Source organism: Lynx canadensis, chromosome C1 (assembly GCF_007474595.2).
Source record: "Lynx canadensis isolate LIC74 chromosome C1, mLynCan4.pri.v2, whole genome shotgun sequence".
Lineage (NCBI taxonomy): Eukaryota > Metazoa > Chordata > Mammalia > Carnivora > Felidae > Lynx > Lynx canadensis.
In genome coordinates, this window is record NC_044310.1 from 205,800,167 (window position 1) to 205,823,423 (window position 23,257).

At 46.8% G+C, this 23,257-nt stretch overlaps 1 protein-coding gene across 1 annotated transcript in view; it reads left to right on the forward strand.

Moving 5' to 3' along the window:
- Positions 1-23,257, forward strand: part of SGPP2 (sphingosine-1-phosphate phosphatase 2) — a 110,203-nt gene that overhangs the window by 67,641 nt on the left and 19,305 nt on the right. The window contains exons 3-4 of the mRNA XM_030324154.1: positions 14,378-14,557; positions 17,582-17,671. Of these exons, the coding sequence (XP_030180014.1) occupies positions 14,378-14,557; positions 17,582-17,671 (270 nt within the window). The remainder of the gene's footprint in view (positions 1-14,377; positions 14,558-17,581; positions 17,672-23,257) is intronic.

A 23,257-nucleotide genomic window follows, 5' to 3' on the forward strand; every position in this document is an offset into this window, starting at 1 on the left:
TAAGTTTTCCCATTTGCTGGGCCCACTCCTAGAACATGAGTGATCGAATTGTGGGAACGTTTGTAAAACACGGATGAAACACAGAAATTGGCCTAGGTGAAGTGAATTGAGTTTTGAAAAAAATCACCAGGAATTAGGGTAGGTACACAAAAACATCTTGGGAAAATTGAAAGATCAAAACCTGGTCACTAAATATAACCTACTGGTGTCCCCTTCTTATATTTATGGAAAAAAATAAGAGAGTGATTTGCCAGTGTCCTTTGAAGGTAGAAACTACTGTTCTCCTGAATTACGGCCACAGCATATCCCTTATTTGCTTTATCATAGGCACCATATATAGGCTGCTGTTAGCAATGTTGATTTTTAACATCTAAATGGCTCCCAAGCTGACGTAGATCTAAGCAAGCGAGGATTTAGGTAAAGCCAGCAGCAGCTTATTATTAATGCACTATGCTGAAAAGCTCTAGCTTCCGTTGCTAAAGACGAGAGCCCTGGGGAAAATGACAGCTCATTTTGGAAGCTAATATTAGAAATGGTACCACTCCCGAGGCCAGGCTAGTGAGCTGCTCATTCAGCTCAGGGATGACCTTGCACGCAGCCTTGGCAGGACTAGAGATTCAGGAAAAAGGGCCATGAACATTACACCACAGCTTGCCATTCTCATCCGTGACCACCATGGAACCATCATGATCTGTGAACAGTGATGGCATGGACCATGGTCTTAGGTTCCTCCACATTGCCAAGGTCATCATGGAGAACCTCAGCCAGGAGGGCCAACCCCTCAGTCTGTAGATGGCATTGCTGACAATCTTAAAGGAGTTGTCATTGCCACAGCTCTCTCCCTTTCTGAGCATTGTGACATCAGCACAAGGGGTCAAGATGATAATCCTTTGTCTTTACCTTTCAAGTGAGCACCGGCCTTGTCTAAGATGGTGAAGATATCAGTGGGCTCTGTGAGGTATTGAGCACATCACCCCATCTGCTGTTGGTGTGATCTTGCTTCCGGAAAGTGGGGATGGAATTTCCATTGGCTATCAGCTTTCCATTCTCAGCCTTGATGGTTCCCTGAACACACTAAGGGTAGAATCACTTCTTAACATGTAGTCTGTGTTATCCAGGTCAAGGAAGGAATCCCAGTGTCCACTTTGGAAGCAGGCTGGTGACTAGACCCCTAATACAGGCGTATCCCCTTAGCTTTTACCAACTTTTACCAACATGACGAGGATGTGGCTGGTGCCCCATAAAAAGGTGAGCTCACTTCTATTGAGGGGGAACCGAGAGAGCGGCATGAGTTGTGAACATGAAAAAGTAATACATTTGAGGCCACGTCCAGGTAGCAAGGTTGAACAACAGCGGTTATGATTGTTCCAACCTGTTTGGTTCCTGAGTTCCAGATGGCAGGTGACATGAGGTTTAATGGCAAGAAATTCACCCAAACATTTACCTAAATGTCTTCAGCTTCCGATTTCAGAACACAAGAATTTGGATGGTGAGGGATATGTGCATGCTTACTGCCTGTTTGCATCATACCGCATGTATGCATTCATTTAGGACCCAGGCTTTTTGCTGCAGCCAGGGGATAAAACAAGCATATAGCCCAGATTAGAGGTAATCGTATGAAAATGAGTGGAGATCGATAGCCGCTTAATTGTATAACTGATTTCCAGAGTGCTTAGTAGGTGGGGTGAGTTTCTATTTTTTAAATATGTACAACTTGGTTTTAATTAGGTTGTAAAATCTAGCCACGAATCAGGTCATGATTTCACAAATGTTTCACTAGAAGGGAGAAAGCCCACTTGAAGACCAGTATTAAAGAGATAATCGCATGGGTCATCCATGGGTATGGAAGAATCCAGACAGAGGTTTGTGACTGACCGTAGTTTGCAAAGTGTTAACGAGAGCTGGGCAGACTGATCTGGGAGCATGAAGGGGACCCCAAGCCCAGCTGGGTACGAGGGCCACAGAAAGGGTCCCTGCAGAGGTCCAGACATGTTCTGGTTAAAGCCATGCTAATCTTGAAAGTACTAAAAAGCCAGTCATGTAGGCTGTTGTTGCCCCATAAAGACCAAGGATGATGCTTGGCTGATTGGTGAAGCTCATTGGCAAAGAATCAGCTCTTGGGCTCTTGGCTCAGATTGCTTGGGGGTGATTTTCCTGAATGTGTTGGGTTTCTAACCCGTGAAAAAGTCCCGTTGCAGATTTTACTGTTTTCTATGCAGGCAAAAACAGAAGAGTCTTAGGTTAATAGTCAGCCAAGACTAGAGATGGACTTTCCTTCCAGCTTAAATTCTAAGACTTTTTTTTTTTTTTTTTTTTTTTCTGTAGCCTAGCCTGGCTGGCTGTGTTACACAGCTTTTTAGCACATACTTGGAGATGGGAACAGTCTGTGGCTTGAATCAGATAAGAAAGTTGAACTTAGTGAATGACTAACATCTACTGTCTTTTTGCTTTGGGGGGGGGGGTCTATAAAAATAATGGTTTTGATCTTTTGGTATTATTTTACCATTTATTTTCCTGTGGTCAGCAGGACTAACAATGAAAACACTTAAAAATATGAGAGAGAAGGGTCATGAAAAGGAACGTTCTTTGCAATGGTTACACTCTTCTCTGAAGTAAATTGTTGTTGTCGTTGTTTAGAGAGGGAACAGGAACAGGGAGAGGGGCAGGGTGGGGACGGAGAGAGAGAGAATCTCAAGCAGACTCCATACTCAGCACGGAGCCCTGATGCGAGGCTTGATCTCATGACTCTAGGATCATGACCTGAGCCAAAATCAAGCGTTGGATGCTCAACCAACTCAGCCACCCAGGCACCCCTTGTTGTTTGTTTTTGTGTGAAAAACTCAAAACAGTACACACAGTGGCCACCCCAGACCTCAGTTCTACCCCCTAGTGATTCTGTCATCCACGATTTCCCATGTGCCTACATGCATTTGTATGTAAATACATTTTTTAAAAATACAAATGGGGTCGATATATACTCTTGCAGCCTGTGGCTTTTTTTTTAATTTAACAGTATATTTCATAAGGCTTTTTGAACTGTTGCATAATTTATTTTAACTGGTGGTCTGTCATGGCTATTGAGAGTTGTTTCCAGATTTTCATGGTTGGTTGATTGGTTGAAGGAGGGTAGGCTTATGCATGATTTTAACTTTTGTACATGCTCTGTAATTATTAGTATTGAAGACACCCATTCCCGCAGTGGGTACCATTTTGGATGTGACATCTGTCCAGTGGCGAGTAAAGGACACTGGTCTCAGCCTTCTGCTGCACAGTTCATTGGTGAAATGGTACAGATAAGCATTTGGAAATTTTCTCAGCAGCTGTGACATCTTAATCCCTCAGTCTGAAGGGCAGTCAAATGACCTCTATTGAGTGCTACATGGATGTAATGGGTTAGGATCATGGACTTTGGGTTCCTTAAGGAAAGAGACTGAACATATTATTCGTCAGATGCTAGCTGTTGGAGCATGGTGGAAAGACCATAGGATTTGCAATCAGAAAACAAAATTCAAGTCCAGTTCCGCTGCACTGATGGTGTTATCTTTAGCGAGATACTCACCTTCTCTAAACCTCAGTTTCCTCATCCGTAAAATCAGAATGATACGAACATTAAATAATGTCTATGAAAATATACTCCAAAGAATTCCCTACACGAATATTAGGTTATCATTTTACCCAACTCCTTTCTAATAACGAAAAGGAGGCTTAGTTGGTTTGGAGTGACTTTCCCAAAGATGTTCATACATCTGTGACTGAATTACTAATCTCTGTACCCTTAGTGTTTGCCTTCAGAAAGGTCAGAAACAGCTCTGAGCTTGCAAAAATGGAGCATTAGAACGGCAAATGTTGTAACTTATTTTATTTTTCTCACCTGTCGTTTGTGCTTTAGCTATTATATCTGCATTTCTACGGGACTTTGAATATGCAAAGACCAGTTTTCTGACAGTCTTCTGTGATTTATGGTGTTTGCTCTGTAATTTCTTTGTTTTGGTGCTTCAGGCATGGAATGAAATCTTATTAGTTTGAAATTACAGTTGCTTCTCTGAGTGACTCACCACCACCCCACCCACACAAACACACACAAGTACACGACACACACTGGAATGGGCTCAGAATTTTAAAAAGTAAAGAAAATAAAGTAATGCCATAAGCATGAGAAAACATTCACCAACTGAAAACAACTTTTCACACTGGCTGTTAGGCAGTGGCCTCTAGAATGTTCTGAAGTAACCATAACAAAGGACTGCTTTTAATTCACTCCCTGATGCCACAGAGCCCTGTCTTCCAGGGAGAAGAGAGGACCGTGTACCAAGTAAACAAGAACACAGCCCCATCTCTTTGTAAAAGTGTTGATCTGAACAGTCTCCACAGCTAAAAATTGCTCTAGCATGAGTCCCCTGGTCCTGGTTTGGAGTAGGTGGATTTTCAGCAGCTTTCTCTGTGCCATGGGCGGTCCCCCACTCAGTGCCCTGCAGAACCGGATTGGGGCAGAGCTGGGCGGAGCTCCTGAAGCAAAGACTATTTGTAGCCCCCATAGCTGCTTATCTGGAATCAATACTGGAAGGTGTTGTCAATAACACTTTGCAACAAAGGACTTCAGGGACACAAGGAAGAGGTGTTTGGGGACGTATTTCGATGTCCAGTGTCTCTCTCTCTCTCTCTTTAAACTGTGATGACAGTCACATATCATAATAGTCGCCTTTTTGAAGAGTGTGATTCAATGGTTTTTCATGTATTCATGAAGTTGTGCTCCGTTACCACCATCTAAATTCAGCCCGTAAGATGGGGCGCCTGGGTGGCGCAGTCGGTTAAGCGTCCGACTTCAGCCAGGTCACGATCTCGCGGTCCGGGAGTTCGAGCCCCGCGTCGGGCTCTGGGCTGATGGCTCGGAGCCTGGAGCCTGCTTCCGATTCTGTGTCTCCCTCTCTCTCTGCCCCTCCCCCGTTCATGCTCTGTCTCTCTCTGTCCCAAAAATAAATAAACGTTGAAAAAAAAAATTAAAAAAAAAATAATAAATTCAGCCCGTAAGAAACCTCCTATCCCCATTCCCGTCCCCTCCAGCCCCAGACAACCACTGATCTACTCTCTGTCTCTATGGATTTGCCTGTTCTGCACATTTCATATAAATGGAATCATACAATATTTGTCCTTATCTGGCTACGCAGCATACTGTTTTCGGGGTTCATCCATGTATACAGTCTGTATCTGTATCTCATTATTTTTTTATGGACAAATAATATTCTATCGTACTGATCTACATTTTGTTTATCCATTCAGCAGTGGATGGATGTTTGGGTTGTTTAAACTTCTTGGCTATTGTGAAGGATGACCCTAAGACCATTCACGTGCAAGTTTCTGCGAGGACCTATGTTTTCAGTTCTCGTGGGTACATGATAGGAGTAGAACGGTTGGGTATCTGGTCTGTCTTTATCCAAATCATCACATCAGTAACCTGAGGAGAAGGGGAACGCGCTTCCTTTGGTTGGACTAAGAAACAAGATGGGTATGTACTGGTGGAGCAGCTATGGTCTTTGGATTACATCTTAGTGTTCGAATCTCCAGCAGTTAAGGAATGATATAACTAATTCCTGACTTTTTAAAAAATAAACCCATGGGTAGGCTATAAATCCCAATGACTCAACATGTTTCCATTTTGAGACCTGAGGGACATACTTTTGTTAGTGTCATTCCCCCATGGTAGAGGATAGCTGGAAGACAGACGTTAACATTTATCAAAATATGTGTGTGGATGGGGGGTTGGGGGGTTGGGGGTGTAATTTGAAAACAGACTCTTGTTGCTCCCTGTGTCATACAGAGGACTTAGCTTTTATTACAACAATAGTGGAGCCTTTACGCCATGAGAATGGGGATGCTTTGGGTTGGAGGGGGGAGGACAAATGGGGGGGGGGGGCACCAGGCGATCTCAGTGTCTAAAAAAGAACGAGTAGCTGCTGTACTAGTAATAATGTTCTTTCAAGGATCCTCTATTTTCAAAACTATCCAGGTTTCGTTTATACTAACGTGAAGAGTAAAGTATTGTTAATCTGAGATGTGTTAAGGCACAGTGAAGGTGTCCGTTGGGATTGTAATAGCTAGACAGGGCTACCGCACTAAGAGAACACGCACTGTTTTCTGTGACTGCGCCTGATGGGCCCAGATGTTAAGAACAGACCCCAACTTAGAAGTCCTTCCATGCCGGTAAGACATATTTTGTGTTGACAGAATTGATTTACTAGAAAAGCCTTTTGTCTTCTTGGGATCGACAGTAGACTATCCAGAGAACTGGATTTTTTTCCCCCACCTGTATATTTCCTTTATCTTGTAATCAGGACAGAAGTAAGCAAATAGGCTAATTCCTCATCACAAAATGCTACAGGGCCCCAGCACCGTGCAAGGGACCCAGACAGTTTGCTAAAGCGTTAATGATCTATAATTGCTTCCTGCCTTGCCTCCTCTCATGGATTTTTCCTTTACACATAGGCCTTTGGGGCCTCAGTCCAAAGGAATGTGATGGATGATGGAACTTAATTTGGTCCCTTTAGGTAGGAGGGCCCTTGAACAATACAGAGTGAAGCCCTCCATTTAGGGCAAGCCACGTCAAGTTAATCATTATACTCTTTAACTGCAAACTAAATGGAGAAATGGTTCTCTTCTGCCATAGTACTCTTTTTAACAGACTTTATTTTTTAGAGCGGTTTTAGGCTCGTAGCAAAACCGAAGGAAAAGTATGGAGACTTCCCATATACTCCCTTGCCATCAACCAAGCACAGCCTCCCCATTATGAACATCCCACACTAGAGCAGTACATTCATGAAAACTGATGACCCTAACTGACACATGATAATCACCCAAAGTCCATAGTTTACAGTTCACTCTTGGTGTCGTACATTCAATGGGTTTGGACAAATGTGTAATGACACGTATCCACCATTATGGTATCATACGCAGTAGTTTTCCAGTGTTCCACCTATCCTTCCTCCCCTCCAATGTCTGGCAACCTTTGATTTTTTACTTCTTCACAGTTTTACCTTTTCCAGAATATTCTATAGATGGAAGCATCTAGCATGTTACCTTTCCAGATTTTTTTTTCACTTAGTAGTAGGGATTTAAGGTTCTTCCACGTCTTCTCATGGCTTGAAAGCTCCCTTCTCTTAGCGCTGAGCAACACGCCTTTGTCTGGATGTACCACAGTTCATTTACCCGTTCACCTGCTGAAGGACATCTTGGTCACATCTGAGTTTGGGCACTTAGGAATAAAGCTGCTACAAACACTTGTGTACGGGTTCAATGCACCCAACTCATTTGGGTTAAATACCAAGGAGCACGAGTGCTGAATCTTAGGGTCAGAGAATGTTCCGTTTTGTCAGAAACCACCAAACTGACTCCCAAAGTGGCTGCGCCATCTGGCGTTGTCATCAGTGATGAATGAGAGTTCCTGTTGCCCCACATCCTCACCAGCATTTAGTGGTGTCAGCGTTTTAGATTTGGGCCATTCTGGCCAACAGGCACATGAAAAGATGCTCAACGTCGCTCCTCATCAGGGAAATACAAATCAAAACCGCACTCAGATATCACCTCACGCCAGTCAGAGTGGCTAAAATGAACAAACCAGGAGACTATAGATGCTGGAGAGGATGTGGAGGAACGGGAACCCTCTTGCACTGTTGGTGGGAATGCAAACTGGTGCAGCCGCTCTGGAAAACAGTGTGGAGGTTCCTCAACAAGTTAAAAATAGATCTACCCTATGACCCAGCAATAGCACTGCTAGGAATTGACCCAAGGGATACAGGAGTGCTGATGCAGAGGGGCACTTGTACCGCAATGTTCATAGCAACACTGTCAACAATAGCCAAATTGTGGAAAGAGCCTAAATGTCCATCAACTGATGAATGGATAAAGAAATTGTGGTTTATATACACAATAGAGTACTACGTGGCAATGAGAAAGAACGAAATATGGCCCTTTGTAGCAACGTGGATGGACCTGGAGAGTGTTATGCTAAGTGAAATAAGTCCTACAGAGAAAGACAGATACCATATGCGTTCACTCTTATGTGGATCCTGAGAAACTTAACAGGAACCCATGGGGGAGGGGAAGGAAAAAAAAAAAGAGGTCAGAGAGGGAGAGAGCCAAAGCATAAGAGATTCTTAAAAACTGAGAACAAACTGAGGGTTGATGGTGGGGAGGAGGGTGGGTAACGGGCATTGAGGAGGGCACCTGTTGGAATGAGCACAGGGTGTTGTATGAAAACCAGTTTGACAATAAATTTCATATTTAAAAAAATAGATTTGGGCCATTCTGATAGATATGTAATGATATCTCATTGTTTTATTTCATAATTCCCTAATGACATGTGATGCTCATATCTACAGTAATGTTTTTAATATTTTAGACTTTTTGATTCTATAAGATCCAGCGCGCCTTTTTTTGTTGTTGTTGTTAGCATGATGATGTTGTTGTATTGAACCAGTAAAATGCAAAGAAGCTAAGCATACTTTTTGCTAATGTTTCCATTCATATGCTCCATGAGGACAAAGATCTTATCTGCGTTGTTCTCCGTGGTCATCCTGAAACCAGCGCAATGCGTGGTCGTTCACTTGCACTCACTATTTGCTGAATAGAGTGGATTAGATGGGCATCGTCAAAAAGACACATCTACATCCTAATACGCGGGACCTGTGAACACTATCTTTCTTAGAAAAAGAAGGATGGCAGATGAATCAGTTAAGGATCTTGAGATGAGGAGATCCTCCTGGATGTCTGAGTGGGCCTTCAATCCAGTGGCCAGTACCCTCATAAGAAAAAAGCAGAGGGAGAGTTGAGAGGGGCAGAAGGGCAGGAGACAGAGGGAAGGGGAAGAGGCAAAAAAGGGCTCTACCCTAGAACCCTGTAGTCCCGTGACACCTCGATTGTAGACATCTGGCCTCCAAGCCCTAGGCAATCACTAATCTATTGTCCGACTTTATGGATCTGCCTGTTATGGACAGTTCATATAAATGGAACCGGGCAATATGTGGTCTTTTGTGCCTGGCTTCCTAAACTTAGCATGGTAGCACCTCCTTTTATATTCTAAATGTTTTATAGTGCCCGCTTTGCTTTCCTTCAAAGCATATTATTCATAGATGATATGACCTACTTACATAATTTCTAAAACTCCGCCTTGTAATAAGGTGACTTTTAAAATAAGCAAATGCTGGGGCACCTGGGTGGCTCAGTTGGTTAACTGTCCGACTTCAGCTCAGGTCATGATCCCACGGTTCATATGTTCGAGCTCCGCATGGGGCTCCACGCTGACCCTGCGGACCCTGCTTGGGATTCTCTCTCTCTCCTCTCTCTGCTCCTCTCCCACTTGTGCTTTTTCTCTCTCTCAAAATAAATAAGCTTTAAAAATAAAAAATAGGGGCGCCTGGGTGGCTCAGTCGGTTAAGCGTCCGACTTCGGCTCAGGTCATGATCTCGCGGTCCGTGAGTTCGAGCCCCGCGTCGGGCTCTGTGCTGACAGCTCAGAGTCTGGAGCCTGCTTCGGATTCTGTGTCTTCCTCTCTCTCTGACCCTCCCCCATTCATGCTCTGTCTCTCTCTGTCTCAAAAATAAATAAACATTTAAAAAAATTTATAAAAATAAAAAATAAATAAAATAAGTAAATGCGAGGGCATGTCCACATAGGGTAATAGTAGGATCCTTGCACCTATAAACAGTGTCACTGTGAGTGTGTCAACTATGGTGGTGTGGACACAGGCATGCGGTGTGCGAGCCTCTCACGCGTCAAGCAGCCTTTCCATTGGTGACCCAACTGCCCCACATGGTTAGCAATTCTAGATAAAGTTTCAAATCAACCGAAATTTCAGTCTTCCCTCAGTTTCCTTGGTAGTTCTGTTCTCAGAAACTTCAGTGTGTGTTCAAACCTCGCAAGAAAATATTTGGTGGTTCCTCCTAGCAGAGAATTAGGCTCTCCCTTCAGAGGATTACAGATAGGTGTTCACCTACAAGGATGTCTGGCAGAGCCCTCAAGAATCCTATTGGAGGGGCGCCTGGGTGGCGCAGTCGGTTAAGCGGCCGACTTCAGCCAGGTCACGATCTCGCGGTCCGGGAGTTCGAGCCCCGCGTCAGGCTCTGGGCTGATGGCTCAGAGCCTGGAGCCTGTTTCCGATTCTGTGACTCCCTCTCTCTCTGCCCCTCCCCCGTTCATGCTCTGTCTCTCTCTGTCCCAAAAATAAATAAACGTTGAAAAAAAAAATTAAAAAAAAAAAAAAAAGAATCCTATTGGACACAAAGAATGATTTCCTAGAGTGACCGTCTTGTGTGTTCAATGGCGTATCGTATCCCTGGCCTTCCGCCCTCTTAATGCTGCTGGTGCCCGTAATCACTGAGCTAATCAGGAATGTCTGCCGTGAGATAGCTTGTCCCTTGTGAGGACCTGTAGTTCAGCTCTTCTGAACTGAAACACTTCCGTGTGCACAATCACCTGTGGATAGTCCATCCATTTCTGGGGTTTTTTTCCCTCTCTTATTTAAATAATTTCTACTTGCCATTCTTACATTTATAAACCTGTTTGAAATTCTTTTGTCTTAAAAAGTTTTTTTAATACTACTTTTTATTTTAAATTTAATGTTTATTTTTGAGAGAGAGAGAGAGAGAGAGAGAGAGACACACACACACACCGAGTGAGAGTGGGGGAGGAGGAGGAGAGAGAGGGAGGGAGACACAGAATCCAAAGGAGGCTCCAGGCTCGGAGCTGTCAGCACAGAGCCCGACGCGGGGCTCGAACTCACAAACCGTGAGATCGTGACAGGAGCCAAAGTCGGACGTTTAACCGACTGAGCCACCCAGGCGCCCCAAAGCATTTAAAAACTCTGTCTGCTGCCCCACCTTTGCTGACCTTGATCCCACCTTTATCTCTCACCTGGATTTTGCAATATTCTCTTACCTGGCCTCCTTCCCTTTAGTCTCGATGTCTTTGCCCCCACTCTGCCCAGGACACCAGAGGACAGATCAGATCTGGCTATGCCTCTTCCCCGAACGTACTAGTAAGCTGAACATCCAGATGGCCTTCCGTACAGTGTCTCATGGCCAGACCCACCGGCACATCTCCTCATACTTGAGAAGAACTTGTGAAATGTTAACATGTTGAAACCTCGTACTCAATGGGATGGTATTAGGAGGTAGGGCCTTTGGGAAGTGCTTTGGTCATGAGGGTGGACCTCCATGAATAGGCTGAGTGCCCATGTAAAAGGCACCCCAGAGGGCTCCCTCACTCCTTCCGTCATGTGAGGACCCAGCGACAAGATGGCTGTCTGTGAGCCAGGAAGCAGGTCCCCATCAGATACCAGATCTGCTGGCATCTTGATCTTGGACTGTCCATCCTCTAGAATATAAGAAACAAGTTTCCCCTGTTTATAAGCCACCAGCCTATGTTTAGTTGCTATGGCAACCCAAGCTAAGGCAACCACTTGTTGAGATGTGATTGACCTACAATAAACACGTCTTTAACAGCTTTATTGAGGTATAATTCACACACTGTACAATCCACCCATTGAAAATGTCCAATTCTACAATTAGTGTGTTCGCAAACTTTCTACGTACTTAAAATGTACAGGTTGGAGAATTTTGGCCTAGGTGCCTATCCCATTTGTAATTTCTTTACCGCCTTCCTGGCAACCGTTGGTCTGCTTTCTGTGCTATAAAGTTAACATTTCAAGAATTTTATAAAAACAAGATCATACAGTATGTACTTCTTTTTTCTTTGTTTTTGTTCTGGCTTCTTCATTCTGTCTCTACATATATACGTATCCATAGGATTCGTTGGATAATTTTTTTCAAAGCGTGTTGGCATTACGACGAGACCTTCTGCTTGTGTCACGGGGACCTCATACAGGGCTCGGCTCATTGTAGCTTCCCTGTAATGAATGCGAGGGCAGAGACAGGACTCCCCGGCCCACAAGAGGTATTCCTTCCCTAGGACTTGAAAAATAGAGCTCTATTTTCTGTTTAAGGAGAGCTGTCATTACAGTAATTGGTATTTGAAATTATGGGTCAGAAACAATATGCGGCGGTAATATTTTTTAAATGAAATGAACAACTGTCCTAATTCTTAAAACATCCTTCAAACGTAGCAGGCAAAATAGAAGTGGAGTCAGAGGGACTTGTGAACTCCAAGGAAATTTAAAAATTTGTCTGCAGGCCCCCTGGCTGTCTTCACTTAATGATTTCAAGGGTTCCTGTCTGCGGATTTTTAAGTACTCTTAAGCAAACTAGAATTACCATGCCTGCAATATTTCGTTTTTGTTGGTGAGTGGGAAGGGCCAGTGTGAGAAATGGATCTCAAGCGGCTTCTGAGACATTCCTGGTCGTCGGTGATGGCTGCAAGTTTTCCGTCCCCACACATAATTGTCAGTCTGATGCGGTTTTTACAGGTTCACAGGAGGGAGGCGGAAACATAAAAGAGCGAGCCGGTTTCCAGGACAGTAGGTCCTGGTAATAAGGGGACGGTAAAGAGGTTGAATTTCAAAGTCCGATTAGAAATCACAGCTATGGAATTCAGTGATTGTCACTGAGGCTTTAAAGCCTGTGGATTTGGCCTGCTGTGCACACAGTGGTTCTTGGTTTTTTAACCCAGAGCAAAATGGCAGTGGGGCACGAAACATAAGCAGTGCCTTCTGGGGGACGTGAGTACGCTGGAATAATGCTCAGAATTAAGCGAGCTAAAAGAAAGCACCAGAATGTGGCCAGGCCCTAAAGCATTCATGGCCGGTCTCGTCCCAAAGCAAGGTGACTCCACCCATCACGAGCTGAACAGAGGCCTAGTAAAATCAATACGGTCGTGGTAAGATGAGGAGGTTTATGATTAAAGCCCGGGACAAAGGGACCCGTGCGAGAATACAGTGTCACGTGGGGCTTCTCCAATTCTCATGTGCACGCGAGCCACCTGAGAGTCTTGTGAAAGCCGGGCTCTCGTTCTGTAGGTCCGGGCTGGGGCCTGAGATGCTGCGTTTGAGACCGGGGCCCAGGGTGGGGCACACACGGCCCGTCTTCAGGCCACACTTCGCATGGCAAATGCAGGCTTGAGTAGAGGGGCTGCTCTCCCGGCTTTGTGCCTGATCCTGAAAGTGTCCTCGAGAGCTCTCTGCCAAAGGAAGTCTGTGGTTGATAGTCCTTCCTGTTCGTCCCTGAAGGGTAACGGAAGTCGAATTCTGGTTTCTATCTTGTGCTTTACGAGAAAGAAGGGAGCGGAGCCGTTTCTTCATTAATGTCATCGTGAGCAATCACTTGAGAAAACTCTAGGTTGAGTTGTCTGTATCTGAGGGTTGGAAACGCTCCTGCCATGTATCTTACTGATGCTGCTGATTACTGAAAGAAATTAAATTATATCCAGTGTGTTGCCTACGTGCATTTAGAGTAACAGTGTAAGATTCAAAAATAGAGTAACATTCGAAAAAATTTTTATTTATTTTTGAGAGAGAGAGAGAGTGAGTGAGCACAAGCGGGGGAGGGGCAGAGAGCGAGGGAGACACAGAATCAGAAGCAAGTTCCAGGCTCTGAGCTGTCAGCACAGAGCCTGACATGGGGGCTCGAACTCACAGACCGTGAGATCATGACCTGAGCTGAAGTTGGACGCTTAACCGACTGAGCCACCCAGGTGCCCCCCCCCCCAAAAATTCTTAAGCAGAAGCTCTGTAACAATCACTTTTCTTTTCTTTTTTATGTTTATTTTTGAGGAGAGAGAAAGAGAGGACAGAGCACACATGGAGGAGGGGCAGAGAGAGAGGGAGACACAGAATCTGAACCAGGCTCTGAGCTGTCAGCACAGAGCCCGATATGGGTCTCAAGCCCACGAACGCAAGATCGTGACCCGAGCTGAAGTTGGATGCTCAACCAACTGAGCCACCCAGGTGCCCCGAACGGTCACGTTTCTGGTTAAAACTTGAGAACAAAGACTGTCTGATTTGAGAACTGTCCCGGTTTTGAGGTATTATCATGGTGACATAAGGCACAGATTTTGAAGCAAAACTCCTTGGATTCGAATCTTGTTCTCTACCTGCGTTCTGTAGGTGTCATTGGATTAAGTGAATTAACATTTGTAAAGCTCTTAGAACAGTACCTGGCACACATAGGAACTATGGAAATGCTTTTTGAGTATATCATTCAAATTAAGGTGTGTGTTAATGTCCTATCTTAGGGGCGCGGTGGTCTTCTGGAGTTCAGACGGCCTGTTTCTCTTTTTATGGACTAAGACGCATCCTACAAGACTTTCCCAGGAGGTAGCTGGGTCAGAGAGGAAGGGGATTTCCGCCAACAGACTGGGATCCCCCAAATAAATTCACACAACCGAGGGATTTCACTTACTCGGTTAGACTCACCCCCGTCCTTTGGTTTTGCAGTTGGTGATGTATATTGGCCAGATGGCCAAGGACATCCTGAAGTGGCCCCGCCCCTTCTCCCCTCCCGTCGTGAAACTGGAGAAGAGAGTGATTGCTGAGTATGGAATGCCATCTACCCACGCCATGGCGGCCACCACCATTTCCTTCACCCTCCTCATCTCTACGATGGACAGATACCAGGTGAGGCCGCCACCCATGCCGTGAGGTGGCAAAGAGAGGTTTTGCTTCAGAGTTGTCTTTTCTGAGGGGCTTTGAGGTTTATGAAATCGAGACTCGGGGGGACTGAAATGTATTGAGCCATCAGTGACAGTTTCTTCGTAGAGAAAGGGACATAAGGGTTAGCATCCAAGTCAGGCTGTGCCTCAGAGTGAAAGGCACACCCCCCGGTAATAACACCCCCTCCCCCACCAACGAGCGTGACATGGACTGCCCCAGGATCCAGGGTGTGGCATCTGCCCTCCAGAGCACCGTCACCCGGAGCTCCCGACCAGACAGTACGTGATCGGTTTTCTCATCTTCTGTTTGCGGCAGACGTGAGGAGCTTATGATCCTCGTACATGGTCCTCCAGGGCTGAGATGACTCCACCCGATAAATCCTCTTGCTAGACTCCCCGGGGCCCAGGGCAGGAAAGAGTCTGTGCCCCCCCCCCCCCCCTGTTGGCTCCCAAGGATGCCTCTGCCCCTGGTTGGGGCTCAACCACTAGAAATAATGGCTCCGTGTTTTCTAGATTCCTCTCTAAATGACAAGAGATTAATAACTGTTGAAAACGGAAGAATGTCACTTCATTAATATCTGCTTAGATGCCGATTACAGTCAGACCTTCCGAAAGTTACGTCAGTACCGCGGTCAAGTTTTGCTTTGCCTACCTGAGGAGTTTGGCTCCACGTTTGCGTTGAATTCAATAATTTTTCCCTTTTACTCTCTGGAAAATTTAGATTTCGTTAAACCTAGCAGTCATGTATGTAAACGACAGTGTCGTTTCGCCTTGTCCCTGCACCCTCGAAGCCCGTTCTGTGTTCTACGTTGTGCGGAACCAGGGGGGGGGTCAGCCTGATGTAGTTGGACAAGGACAGGATTAGCGCTGGATCCTGGCTCTCTGCCTCTAGAGTCTTCTACCTGGTCACCTGGAGTCAGACCTCAGTTTCCCGGATGGGAAAGGGACAGGTCCCAGGAATATATCCATCCAGGTATAATCCTCTGCTGTAACTTAGACGTCACGCCAGCGTCAAAAGTGTGTCAGTTCTCCAGTACTGCCTGTCTGAATTAACTTAACGCAGACTTCTGAGCTGCATCATACGCAGGGCACCTGCCCCAGCAGGACACGGTGGACCCAGGGCTGGTCCTCATCATCCAGAGAGGCCTGTGAGCGTGCTGACATTGCACAGGAAAAAAGCCTCAACTAGCAGCGGACTGCAAGAAAACAGCAACAAGAACCATTTATATACTCGTTTCAAGGCCGCTTGGTCCTTCTTTAAAAATGCTTTTCAGCTCCCATGATGTAGCAGTTTTCAGCCTGAGTTGTTGCAGACTTCTTTCCTACTCAATTTTTTTTTTTAGTTAAAAAATTCCTTTAATGTTTGTTTATTTTTGAGAGAGAGAGGGACAGAGCACAGGTGGGAGAGGGGCAGAGAGAGAGGGAGACACAGAATGTGAAGCAGGTTCCAGGCTCCGAGCTGTCAGCACAGAGCCCGATGTGGGGCTCGAACTCACGAACCGTGAGATCATGACCTGAGCCACCCAGGTGCCCCTTCCTAGTCAATTTTTAATGATAAATATGTGTAGCTATTTGGGTTCTTTGCTGTAACATTTCTAAATCTGGTTTCTTTATATGTGTTCAGGCTAATGCCCAAACTCTAACTTCTGAATGCATTAACTCATTACTTTTTAACACTTTTTCTTAAAATCTGAGACCCGGTTAATGATAAATGTTAAGAAAAGACGTACGACCATGTGTGATTGTATTCACGTCTTAAATCAGAAAGAATGTGTTGGGGGGACACCTGGGTGGCCCAGCTGGTTAAGCATCTGACTTCGGCTTAGGTCATGATCTTATGGTTCATGAGTTCGAGCCCTCCATCAGGCTTTGCGCTGATAGCATAAAGCCTGCTTCGGATTCTCTGTCTCCCTCTCTCTCTGCCTCTCCCCTGATAGCACTCTCTCTCTCTCAAAAATAAACAAACATTTAAAAAAGAACAAAAAAGAATGTGTTGGACTTGGAGATGGAAATTGTGGCTTCCGGTTCTGACTCTTACCCTTTACCGGCTGTGTGACCTTGGGCACAGTCTGCCTGTCTGAGCCCAGCTCCTATTGTGGGGATCAAATGGGATGATTAATGGGAAGGCATCTTTGTGCCAAAGTTCAATAGCGATGTAAGGGTCATCAAGTTTAAGGCTGTCTTCATTTGTGGAATGGACCTAATGTTAGAGCCCACTTCACAGAGTTGTGTGACGATTGACGGAGCAGGTGACTGTACAGAGCCTCACGTAATATCGACAGCTCTCTGTCGTCTTTACCCTTCTCACCGTGAAACCCCACAGGTGTCAGTGCTTGAAGCACATGGATTTTATCTCTACGTCTCTGTTTATGAGCAGAATATCTGCATATTCCTTATATGACTCCGCATGAGCCAGATTCTTCCGCTCATGTTACCCGCCAGCGAATGTTGCGATTTAGCGAAGTCTGGATTTTTGCCTTAACATCCCTATGTAAAGGTGCCCATTCTTCGCTTGGGCCCATTGCCCCTGGGCTTCCTTAGGGAGCCAGCTGTTGCCAAACTTGACCACACAGCACTCCGTGGGGACGGAGCTGGTTGGAATTCCAGGTGGTAGTACGGCCCATCCACCTTGCCCCTCGCTCAGCACTGTAGACTCCATACATGTTTCTCTATGGAGAAGAATAGGTCGAAATAAAAAAACGATTTACTGCACTAAAACTGGCTTAAGGCCGAGTTCTAACGAAGTCTCGTTGGTATGTTTATAGTTTATATGTTGTGAAACTTCCTCCTAGCGCTATGGTCCTGGGCGCCCTCCCCTTTCCTTTGCTCCATTTTCCCACTTTTCAAATGGTTTTAGACCATCAGACTGCTGGTCTAGGGAAATGGAGATTGACTCCAGTGGCTATTAAGTCAGGATGCTTTCCTCCCACAGCGTCAAACTACGTGAGCATGGTCTAATCGCCTTGTTTTCTCTTCTCGCCCCCGGCAGTATCCCTTTGTTCTGGGGTTGCTGATGGCTGTGGTGTTTTCCACCTTGGTGTGTCTCAGCAGAGTCTACACTGGGATGCACACGGTCCTGGTAAGTCCCTGTGGGCAGGTCTTGGGGTGACTGTCCAAATAACACCGCGGCCAGCGTGTCGGTGTGTTTTTTACACTGCATACTTCTACAGCTATTTGCATACGTGCTTGTACTTCCCATCAGGCCAGTGAGGTAAGTAATTATGATGTTGTGACTCTTGCATAATAATAATAATGAATCACTAAGATAATATCCAGGGAGGGGCGCCTGGATGGCTCAGTCGATTAAGCATCGACTTTGGGTCAGGTCACGATCTCTCGGTTTGTGAGTTCGAGCCCCGTGTCAAACTCTGTGCTGGCAGCTCGGAGCCTGGAGGCTGCTTCGGATTCTGTGTCTCCCTCTCTCTCTGCACCTCCCCGACTCTTCATTCTGTCTCTCTCTCTCAAAAGTAAAAACATTAAAAAAAATTTTAATAGAAAAATTAAAAAAGAAAGATAATATCGAGGAGGCTGAGCTGGGCTAGGCTCTCCTGACTCGAAAGATTGGCTAGAATGACAAGAGAGACTCAGCTCATTTCTTTTCATGCTGGTTTACCCGTGATGCAGGAGCAACGCCCAGGGTCAAGGATGGGAGCGTGTGGATACGGCTTCCCACTTAGGTCCTTACAGAGACGGGCCTGGATTGTAAGGATCTCAGCTGCCCTCTCCAGGGAAAGGGTCCCGTCGGGTCAAAAGAGCCCAGAAGTATAGGCCTTGCTTCCTTTCCAGACTGCTCTGGGCTGGCGGTTGTGGTGACACAGAGAGACGCGTCTGCATTTAAAGGTTCGCCTACCCTTTTACCGAATTGCGTATGTTTCTAGGGCTGCGGCGGTTCGCGCGGTTACAATGACCTCAGAGCTCTGTTTCCGGGTGTGCCAGCCAGCTGCCTTGGAGTTCCAGAGCACGAGGCTGACCATGGCTAACCACAGGGCACTATTTATCATCGTAATTGGCACAAGAAAGATTTCTCTAGAACGGAATGGGCCCTTGCTAATTGTGTTACTCTCCGTGTGACGCTCAAAAATTGTGTTAGCAGAAAATGGCTCTGAGGGAAAGGCCACCCTCCTGCCTGTCCTCCTGGTGTCTGGTGTTGGCCATCGCAAGAAGGGTGGCGGGGAGCGGGGGTGGGGGGTAGGGGGGCAGAAGCAGCAGAGGTGAACAGATGGATTGAGAGAGCTTGTGAGAATGAGCAGAGGCAGAGGCTGGGAGGACGTAAACCCAGAGAAAGGGGGCTTATGGCTGCACGGGATGTGGTGAGAGACCCTCTTAAAGCACAGGCTAACTCAGAAAAGCAAGGAAGAGCCGAAAGCCACTGGAGTCAGGGCTGGGCCTCGGGGGAGGCAGGCCAGGTGCCACATGGAGGGAGCGCCAGACAAGTCCCCGACCAAGATAAATGATTTTAATGGAACACTTAGAAAAAAAGCAAAATTAATGCAAAAAATGTCCATGATAAACAAAATGTCCACATTTTTCTTTTAAAGTTTATTTATTTATTTTGAGAGAGAGGGAGACGCAGAATCGGAAGCAGGCTCCGGGCTCCACGAGCCATCAGCACAGAGCCCGATGCAGGGCTCGAACCCACGAACCGTGAGATCATGATCTGAGCCGAAGTCGGATGCTTAACCGACTGAGCCACCCAGGCGCCCCCAGGATATCCATATTTTAAATAAAGGCCAGCTCTGACCCTGAATTTGCACGACCCGGCAGCTTCCGCCCCATCCTCATTCTGGCCCGACCAGACCTTGAAGACGCTAGAGGAGCAGTTAGGGGACCAGGCGCTTCATCTCCCTCCCGAGACTCGTCCTTGCGGTCCCCGTCCCGTCACACACACAGCGTATCTGGCCTCTGAGCCGACAGGGGACGGGAGAGGGGAGCATTCTCAATTCGCCACACCGCTGCTTCGCATTAGGAGGAGGGTCCCTCCAAGTACGGCCGTGGACTTCAATGTGGAACCAGCCAGCGCTCTCGCGGGTGTTTGGCATTCCTTTCATCTGGGGCTACTTTTTAATTTCCGCAGGCTTTCATAAAAAGGGATCGCGAGAATTCAGGTTGAAATGCAAACCAGCATCAGCACGAGAATGTGGAGCCGCAGACATGAGTAAAGGGCACAGAAAACCCACCTCAAGAAAGACACAGCTTGGTGCCTGTCTTTGCTTTTTAAAGTGGGTTATGGGGATGGGGCAGCAGCTATTTGCAGGGAGGACTGTTTAAGCCTCTCATTCAGCTGCAAGGAACGGGCCCAGCTGCTCTCTTTGGGGCATCCGTCCCAGAAGAAACTGGAGCAAAGCTGTAGAAACTTCTTCCCCACCCTCACCCCCACCCCGTGGCGCCATTGCCACCCCCCCCCCCGCCCCGGGGTTTCTCCCACACGTGGAATTTTATTTCATAAAGATCTTAGAGCCGGACGCAGGCCCAGGCCAGGGTGTGACGGTACGTAATTCCTCGTAGCAGGAGGGAACAGTTCCTTTTAATAGCAGGATCGAGTTAAATTACGGATTGGCAAGTCTTTGTCACTCAGCAGCAGCTGAATAGTTTACTGCAGGTGCCGGGCTGGGAGCCAGATCTGCGAGATACACACGGAAACAAACCCTACCTCACCCTCCCGAGTCTCTGCGTGTTGATGGTGACAGATGTGCGAGCTGCTGACGCCTTGGTGTGACAAGTACTGTACTTCGCGTGGAGCAGCTGGGCCGGGCCTCCCTCCTGGACCCCTTGCAGCCACCGGGGACTGCCTCGCACTAATGGTTCTCAGTGACTGCATAGTCACATCCCGGGGAAAGCTTTTTTTAAAATCTCCCCCGGGGGGTATTTGGACACCCACATGCATAGCAGCGGCGTTATCCACAATACCTAAAGAATGGAGACAACACACACACACACACACACACACACACACACACACACAGATCCTAAGCATTGGTATTTTTTCAAAGCTCCTCAGTTGATTTTAATGCGCAGCCAGGGTTGAGAGCCATTGATTAGACTAACTGTCCTGCAGAACTGGCTGTGAGCACGGAAGGAGCTGGAAGGTGGAAGGCAGGTGGAGAGAGAGCCTGTGCAAGCACCCGCCACGTCCACGTCGTGAACTGCTCTCATCGCCCACGACCGGGACGTGCCCGGCTCGTAAGTCAGGCAGGTAGCTGATGGCTTGATGCAAATGGCTGTCTGCGCACGAAGAGGAAGCAATTCAAGCAGCGCGGAAATGTACTTATCTCGCCCCTGAAGAGACCACTGAGTGTCAGGGGGTGAGTGGTTTGCTCTCTGATGTCAAGGCTTCGGGGACAGGCTCCGGCTGACTCCTGGGCAGGCCTGAGTGAACCTACGCGTGGTGTCACCATCCTGCCAAACCAGCTCTGGTCCCACCTCAGAGATGGGTGTCTCATCTGCCAAGATGTCTCAGTGAGAAAGTTGGGCACCGCCCTGGCTCCTGCCTTCCCACGCTCCTCGGGTGGTCACCGAGCTGAATTAATTCTGACTCACACCACTGCTAGAATCTTATTTCCGTATCTGATTATGCAGTCCCGTGCACGGGGAAGTGTCTCCATCTCCTGCTGGATGGGGATAATGCCACAGGTGGCCGCAGCTGTAAGCTGCAGCCATCTGTGAGCTCTGGGGGAATCGACCTCGGAGAGAAGTCAGTACTGTTCGTGGCAAAACACGGGGGTAGAACACGGTGGCCTGGATGACATCCTTGAGCTGCTGATGTACCACCGCTGGGGCCGCACCACCTCTCGGCTTGGTCAAGGTAAAAAGTTCATCATTGCTCCAGCTGATTTTTATTGAAGTCTTACATTTCCCATAGGGAAAGGTGTCCTAACCAACGATTTACAGAAACGTGTGTGTGTGTGTGTGTGTGTGTGATCTCACGTTCTCTTGGTTTGAAGAGTAAACCAATTGTAGCCAGCTGCGGAGGGAAATAAAGGAAGAGAGGGCAGAATGCGTTGGAAGGACTGGGACAGCTCATGGAACTCAGCTCATGGAACTCAGGGTTGAGCAGCTAAGCCTCCAGAAGGATAGAACCAGGGCGTCTGAGAGCGCCTTCCTCTCCCACTAGGGTGCCACTGTTCAAAGAGCCCCACAACCTCTCTCTCACGTCAGAAATCTTAATTTCCAGAGATGAAACCTTGATTGCCCTGGGTACTACCCTTGGGCCAGTGAGCCTCAGTGAGGGGAATGGGACCCAGAGTAGAAACAAGACCCCAGAAGCCACCCCTGTGGGCTAACAAAGGCAGTGCCCTGAAAACAGGGGCCAGAAAGTTCTCACTCCTGAGAATGCCCAAACCCAAGTGGTTACCATGTGCGCGAGTCAGGACTCCTTGAGGGCAAAGAATAGACACTAACTCAAACTCACTTAAGCTTAAAGGAAAAGTCGTTGTTGTTTCCTTTTATTTATTTATTTTGGGAGAGAGAGAGAGCAAGGGAGAGAGAGGGAAAGAGTGTGAGCAGGGAAGGGGAAGAGAGAGAGAAGGAGAGAATCCCAAGCAGGCTCCATTGCCCGTGCAGAGCCTGATGCAGGGCTCGATCTCACGACGGTGAGATCATGGCCTGAACCAAAACCAAGAGACAGACAATTAACCACCTGAGCCACCCAGGCATCCTTGAAAATGTTTTGGCTTTTATAACCACACGGTAGGAAGGGTAGAGGTACAGGTAGCCCTTGGGAGGATGGGACCCGAGGTCTAGATCTTTGTCGGAAGTCTCCCTATGCTTCCCTTAGCTTCTCTGCACATCTCTTCACATGGTGGGGTCATATTCTTGGGCTGTCTTCTCTCTGAGGCTAGACCCAAGGAGCTCTGGGCTTAAATTCTTCGTTTTATTCCTGAAAGGATTGCAGTGGGGAGAATTTCCGGAAAGCGTCTTAATGGCCTGGCCCGGACAATGAGCCCATTGCTGCGTTAAATGTTGTTGGAGGGTGCCAGGCGATGGTGGTTGGTCCAGCTTGTGTGAGCAGGGGCTGTGATAGACGGTGATGGTCAGGGTTAGGATTAGGGTTGGCCTGTAGGAGGGGCACTTCTCCAAAATGAAATGGATCTGTCCTCAGAAGAGGTACCCAGGGGTACCCTTTCTACACTGACACCATTGCATCTTCCTGAGCTTTCGAGGACTCAAAACCGGGCATTACGCTTGTTTATGTGGGGAAAGGAGGATGAGAGCGAATCAAGAAGGTCGATCATACTCCGCTTTCGATGCCTGAAATGAATCAACTTGTACAGAATTGATTTTAAGTCTTTTGACTGATAAGGCGATCATCCCCAATACGTTAACGGTAAAATTAGCCACAAGTTTTGTTGTTGTTGTGATTCGTGAATGGTTGTTCCGTTATTTTGAACTTGAATGAGCTGAAATGCTCTTCTATTTTATTGTCCCTGAATTGTTTGATGTGTGGATAATTATATAGATATTGGGTTTTATTTGCTTACTCATTTGTTTCGTTCCTCTAAGTATTGCTTTAGTTTTGGTTGCAGTTGGAGAAGGTTGAAAAGGCTTCTCAAATATTAAATTATCTGCAGCGCATACAAAACTGTATCCTGGCTTTGGACTAGAGCATTTTTGGTGGTTTTTTTTTTTCTTCAAGTTCTTTGAAACTACTTTAAAAAAAAAATGTACT